Source organism: Drosophila arizonae, chromosome X, assembly GCF_054131065.1.
Source record: "Drosophila arizonae isolate 15081-1271.41 chromosome X, UAZ_ARI_1.0, whole genome shotgun sequence".
In the NCBI taxonomy this organism is placed as follows: domain Eukaryota; kingdom Metazoa; phylum Arthropoda; class Insecta; order Diptera; family Drosophilidae; genus Drosophila; species Drosophila arizonae.
In genome coordinates, this window is record NC_142927.1 from 33,782,734 (window position 1) to 33,789,853 (window position 7,120).

At 40.7% G+C, this 7,120-nt stretch overlaps 1 protein-coding gene across 1 annotated transcript; it reads left to right on the forward strand.

Annotated features, from left to right (window-relative positions):
• The first annotated feature begins 498 nt into the window (after positions 1-498).
• On the forward strand, positions 499-6,856 carry LOC149268234 (uncharacterized). Its single transcript, XM_089476161.1, has 2 exons — positions 499-783; positions 888-6,856. Exon 2 carries the CDS (start codon positions 1,190-1,192, stop codon positions 2,678-2,680), a length of 1,491 nt encoding a protein of 496 aa, XP_089332287.1. The 5' UTR covers positions 499-783; positions 888-1,189; the 3' UTR covers positions 2,681-6,856.
• Positions 6,857-7,120: the final 264 nt, after the last annotated feature.

A 7,120-nucleotide genomic window follows, 5' to 3' on the forward strand; every position in this document is an offset into this window, starting at 1 on the left:
AAAACCACTATTTACATATGTATAGTTATTTTGTTTATATTAAATCTAATGAAGTATAATTAAGTTTAATTATTTTGGGGCCATGCGGCGCGTTTCTATAGGTTTTTAGCCTAGCTAGCTGGGAATGGGGTCGCTGACAATATAGGCAGGTAGCCAGCGATCAAGGTAGGGTGGGCACGGTCGGTCGCCTTAATATCAAAGGCCGACTTTCGCTGAGCAGGCACATATTTGCTTGCGCAGCGAGACCCAGCTTGGACAGGTATGTTGGTGTGTGTCTAAATCTGTTCTATCTCTATCTCTCTCTCTCTTCTTTTCTCTCTTCTAAGCAAGTGGCCGAAGATAATCGTTTGCACGCGATTTTTATTAATAAATATATCTTGGCAGCGCTAGGAGTCGCAGTTCCCCTCTTCTTACCCCTTCCCTTCTCCCGATGACCCATTGGCCGGATCCAGCGCGTGCACTGCTCTAATCCTCCTATTCCGCCATCTGCGCTTGATAATGTAACGCGTTACAGAATTAATTTTAAAATCATATATTTATTTTGGCGCCCAACGTGGGGCCCGATTAGTCCGGCAGCCCCGACAACAATCGATGCAAGTCATTATCAGCTGATTTGTTTTATCTCTTCGATGTGTCTCGGTCCACTTTAGCAAAGTGCATGCAAAAGCAATAATGCATTCCAGTTTATTAAAAGGAACGTGCGTACCTAATATTACATATTCTTGTAGCTGGATGTGGATTTCAATGGACACGATCTATTATCCTCCGCGCAACGAATTTGTGGTATCGCCGCCTTAATGACTATAATTTTAGTCATGACTATGGTTTATGTCATTTTTGCTTCTGTTTCGTGTTGTTCTCTTTACTAAAATTTTCTACTTTCATAGCACCTATGTGCCTGGCTAACTTTGTCTATTGGATGTGTTCGCATAGTATCCCAAAATCGTATGTAATTGAATTATTCTTTTGGATTTGGTTTACTTATTAGCTTTATTTTTTTGCAGTTACCGTTTTGCGAGTTTATTTTTTGTTTGATTTTATTATTATTTTTTGTTCTATTTTTTTGTTTGTTTTCTATTGGGAGTTATTAATTAATGCTGTATATTCCTACTTATTAGTAGTCAGTTAAGTTTTTTTGAATTACTTGTCATCTGCTTGCTATCTAGTTATTATTTATATCGATTAGAAAATGCCTTTAACGCGTAGTAGCGAAAATTTATCCCGGCCTGACGAGCCTATCATAAACTGTTTTATTTGTACAGAATCTATTATTAACGAAAGCCAGCTATTTAAAACAAGTTGTGGCCATACCTTTCATCAATCGTGTTTTAACACTAAGATAGCTAATAAGACAGTTTGTCCAGTTTGTAAACAGTCGTTGCGTTTACAGAGTGTTGCCGTCAGCACAGAATCTTCAATGGATAAGCCATCAGGGTCGAATGCAGCAACCAAAACTAGATCTCAGGCAAGAAAGACAGTAACCTCCAATATGTCTGAAGGTGATATCTCGTCACCAGTCTTGGTTCCTTTAGTGGCGCCCACACTTACTCCAGACTTGGCTACAATGATAGCTGACGCCATTTCTGCCGCTTCACTTCGGCAAACCGAGTTGATAGCTCAGATTTCTTTGAGGCAAAGTGAGACGTTGTCGCAGGTGATAGAGAGTGGCTTCCAGAAACTGCTTTCATCATCCGCAGAGCCGCATACAAGTCGCAGTCCCATACTGCCAGTGCAAGATAATACCAGCAATCTCGGCCAACAAGAGTTTCAACCAGCCTCAACTATATCTGGCACCCATTCAAACAATAGATTCACGTCATTAGGAACGGATTTGCGACCAGATCGCATCAGCCAAATTATTTCAAATTGGAAGGTACGTTTCAATGGCAAAGCGGCCTTGTCAGTAGAAGATTTCATTTATCGAACTGAAGCTCTTACGCATCAGACTCTAGAAGGCAATTTTGAGCTGTTGTCTAGATACGTTAGCAACCTCTTTGATGGTAGTGCGAGTGATTGGTTTTGGCGCTATCACAAAAGTGTGCCTGCGATTCGCTGGCAAGAACTTTGTTTTGCACTTAGAGAGCAACTTAATGACGATATAACTGACCTTCATATCCGAGCTGCTATCGATAGGCGTAAGCAAAAGATAGGCGAGCCCTTCGATGAGTTCCATGAGGCCATCGTATCACTTGCGGACAAACTTTCGAGTCCCTTGCGTGAGTTATCTCTACTCCAAATTCTCCGTAATAATTTGCTCCCTAAAATTCAGCATGAACTTCTTTATGAGAGAATTGAAAGAGTTGCTCAGCTACGCCATTTGGTGCGCACGCGCGAAATTTTCTTGCAAACGATTGGCAAGCCATTAGTTAATAGGCCGCATCCTATACCTATGCCACGTCGCTCAGTAAATGGAATGGCAATGGAGCGCGAGTCTTCGGATGAGGACGTAGACAGTCCAGAAGTATCAGCAGTAAATTTACTGTGCTGGAACTGTAATGCGACAGGGCACAGGTACCAAGATTGTACAGCGGAACGTCGAGTATTTTGTTATGGTTGTGGTAAACCCGACACGTATAAGCCTTCGTGCATGAAATGCAACAAGCATTCAAAAAACTTGTCAGCCCGTGCACCGTCGACCAGTGCACGCAAACAAATGAAGTCGACATCAACCAACACATAGATTTTCAATCCGTTGACTATACCAACGACCCAATTACGACCTCACAACTTTATGATGCCCATTCCGAAACAATACACACACAAATAAGCTCCAAATCTCGCTCTCAACTACGTCGCATCTCAGCAAAAAAACGTCATAAGATAGAGCAGAAGCAGCTAATGTTAGCTGTGATAGCAAACGCTCAAGATATTAGGCCATATGCAAATGTTAGTTTATTAGGAAAGAGTATTACTGGCCTAATGGACACAGGAGCTTCCATAAGCTGTATTGCTGGTGAATTTTGTAATCATGTTCTTAATTCAAATATTGTATTTAAGCCTCTGAATTCATCTGTACGTACTGCAGATGGCAAGGCGCAGAATATAATAGGCAAAATCACTACACTCACGAGTGTACACAGAAGATGTGTCTGCAATTTCAGCCGATTGTCTCGTGGATCTCGACTCGGTTCATTTTAAGACATCTGACTATCTAGAACTCAAAGCCAAAATATTAGCCAATCAATCTAGATCACCAGATGTAAAGGTAGTTGACGATTATATATATCGGAGAGCCGATCACGCGTCGGGTGAGAAAGTAGCCGATGATCTGTGTTGGAAACTTTGGGTTCCCCAATCGCTGGTTCCAGAAGTCCTTAAGAAGGCCCACGAGCCTCCACTAGCCTCTCACCCAGGCATAAACAAGATGCTAGATAAGCTGCGCCGCTATCTTTATTGGCCGAAAATGGTAGTAGATGTAAAAAAATTCGTTAATAATTGCGAGAGTTGTAAGTGCAACAAGCACCCAAATTACACACTACGTGTTCCAAAAACTTTATATTGACTTTCTAGGTCCATATCCGCGAAGTCGCACCGGGAATATAGGAGTCTTTGTTGTTTTAGACCATATGTCGAAATTCCCCTTTTTGAAACCCGTAAAAAATTTGACTGCCGACGCCATCACAGACTATTTAGAGCAGGACTTGTTTCATTGCTTCGGAGTTCCTGAAACTATAGTCTCTGACAACGGTGTACAGTTCAACTCTCAGTTGTTCAACGTATTATTACAAAAGTATGGAGTTAACCATACATATACGGCCGTTTATTCCCCACAAGCAAATGCTTCGGAGCGAGTCAACCGATCGGTGATAGCAGCAATAAAGTCATATATTGCACCTGACCAAAAAGATTGGGCCGCTGATCTAAGCTCTATCTGTTGCGCTCTGCGTTCAGACGTGCATTCGGCTATCGGCACAAGCCCTTATCGAATCGCCTTTGGCCAAAATATGGTGACCAATGCATCCACGTACAAACTGCTACGTAATTTAAACTTCTTAGAAGATCGCGCTATTCGACTTAATCGTGAAGATTCATTTGATCTTATACGCGACAGGGCAAAGGATTGCATGCAACAACAACGTAATCGAAACGAGAATATCTATAATATGCGCTGTCGTGATGTTTCGTTTGTGGTAGGTCAAGAAGTTTACAAGCGTAATTTTCAACAAAGTAATTTCGTACAGGGTTTTAATGCGAAACTAGCTCCGAACTTCGTAAAGGCAAGAATTAAAAAAAAACTTGGCAATAGTTATTACGAAATTGAAGATTTGCAGGGTCGCTTGATTGGTAAATACCATGCAAAAGACCTAAAACAATAATCGCAGAGTCCAGCGCGAATCACCCTATAGTGTGATTTTGGTCGGGGGGTCTTGTAGTGGCGCTGGAATAGAGGAAAAAAAGAAACAGCCTAAAAGTAGGCAGTGCGCTGAGCATAGTGGCTTAGCATAGTTGAACGAGATCACGGATGTGGCAATCCCGAATCTCCAGTAATAACAGGAGAAATTGTCATTCTCAGCCAGGCCATAAAAAACTGTTCCCAAGCGATGACTTGTCGCTTCATGGGATCGGCCATATTTCCTCTTTCTTTCCAATCTCAACCACCGACTGAAAAGGTTGTGCAAAAATCACACTATGAAATAGTGTAAAGTTAATTTGAAAATTAAAGAAAAATTTTAAAATGAAAGTACTATTTCTTTTGTGCAAGTGCCAAACTAATGAATTCGGTAAGGAGAAAGTAGTGGCATTTCCATAAGTCAGAATGAGGCCTAAAATCAGTTTGCACAAACCTCTTTGCAGGTTTGGCACCCAGCAAAAAATTTTAATTTTTTTTGCCAAAGTGCTATTGCGGCGCACAACTAAATCTTTACATCGGCGCACAACCAAATCTTTGCATCGGCGCACAACTAAATCTTTGCATCGGCGCACAACTAAATCTTTGCATCTGCGCACAACCACATATAAGCAGTGCTGCAGAATACCGCATCATACATATATCTCCGCACCTGCACCTGTTGCACAATAATCATTGCATTTTTTATTTAAGAAGTCCCACTTTTGGCGAATATTGATGTACTAATTTGTATTATAGGCACGGAGTTCATTTTTTTTTTCTTTTTTTTTTATTTCACCATGAATATAATATAATAGTTAAATAGTAGAATAATTTAAAAATAACATTAGTCAATAAGCTTAACCTCCTCCCGATGAACATTTCCCATTCGTATTTTATGCATTATATTTTTTTTGTAGTTGCATATACATTTTTTTGTTAGCACAGCTTGCCGCCCAACCGAAATGGAAGCGCTTTCATCGCGGGACAGCACAGTAAGTGGAGCTGCATTATAAATTTAACCAATTCCATATTTATTTTTTCGTATCAGTCAGCGTTTTTTTTAACACCCGCTGCATTAAAAAGAAAGAACATAATGCATAAATTTTAATCTCTATCCACTTCTACCTTCCTCATTTCGATCAGCTGGTTTAAGGCGGAGAGAAAAAGCTCCCCGAAAGCTTTCTTTTTCGTCTGTTTATAATCTCGTATTCTCTATGCCCAAAACCACTATTTACATATGTATAGTTATTTTGTTTATATTAAATCTAATGAAGTATAATTAAGTTTAATTATTTTGGGGCCATGCGGCGCGTTTCTATAGGTTTTTAGCTCTCCTAGCTGGGAATGGGGTCGCTGACAATATAGGCAGGTAGCCAGCGATCAAGGTAGGGTGGGCACGGTCGGTCGCCTTAATATCAAAGGCCGACTTTCGCTGAGCAGGCACATATTTGCTTGCGCAGCGAGACCCAGCTTGGACAGGTATGTTGGTGTGTGTCTAAATCTGTTCTATCTCTATCTCTCTCGCTCTTCTTTTCTCTCTTCTAAGCAAGTGGCCGAAGATAATCGTTTGCACGCGATTTTTATTAATAAATATATCTTGGCAGCGCTAGGAGTCGCAGTTCCCCTCTTCTTACCCCTTCCCTTCTCCCGATGACCCATTGGCCGGATCCAGCGCGTGCACTGCTCTAATCCTCCTATTCCACCATCTGCGCTTGATAATGTAACTCGTTACAGAATTAATTTTAAAATCATATATTTATTTTGGCGCCCAACGTGGGGCCCGATTAGTCCGGCAGCCCCGACAACAATCGATGCAAGTCATTATCAGCTGATTTGTTTTATCTCTTCGATGTGTCTCGGTCCACTTTAGCAAAGTGCATGCAAAAGCAATAATGCATTCCAGTTTATTAAAAGGAACGTGCGTACCTAATATTACATATTCTTGTAGCTGGATGTGGATTTCAATGGACACGATCTATTATCCTCCGCGCAACGAATTTGTGGTATCGCCGCCTTAATGACTATAATTTTAGTCATGACTATGGTTTATGTCATTTTTGCTTCTGTTTCGTGTTGTTCTCTTTACTGTAGTATGTTGTATGTCATATAAGCATATGCTCACAGTATTGTAGTGTATACAATATATGAAGTTGACATATGCCTAAAATATAAGTAAGAGTATCATGCTCACAACATAGCAACACTTTGTTGCTTTACTTATATTATAACAGCTATACATAAGCGCCGTAATATGATCGGTCACTTATGTATAGACTGGCCTGCAGCGTGGGATCTGCAACGTAAGCATTGTTACGCTCTTGTCCACGCCGCAGCTTATACGCTAAATGTATATGCCTTCTGCATATGCATACAAACATATATACACACACATACAGCATGTTATATACTCCCATTCTGCCGCTGCTATAAGCGACAGAATTCTTTATGTAAACTTTATGTACTTTAGGCTAAGACTTTATTTGAATAAAATACGGAGAGCATTCGCTGTCCACAACTCAAAGATAATAGAGGTTCATTTTATTACATGGCGACCGTGACAGTTGTTACTGTCTGGCGTCACTTTCATATTTCGTGTCAAAAACTTAAGACTTAAATAAGTGTTACGTGGCTGCCAAATTGTTATGCTGATCTGAAAAAAAAAATCCTCAGCCTTGTGGGTATAAAAGCCGACTCCAAGCGTCTGACCCATGCCATCAACAAAAACAACAAAATGCAACAAAAACAACAACAGCAGCAACAGCAGCAACAGCAGCGTAATAGTGACACCAA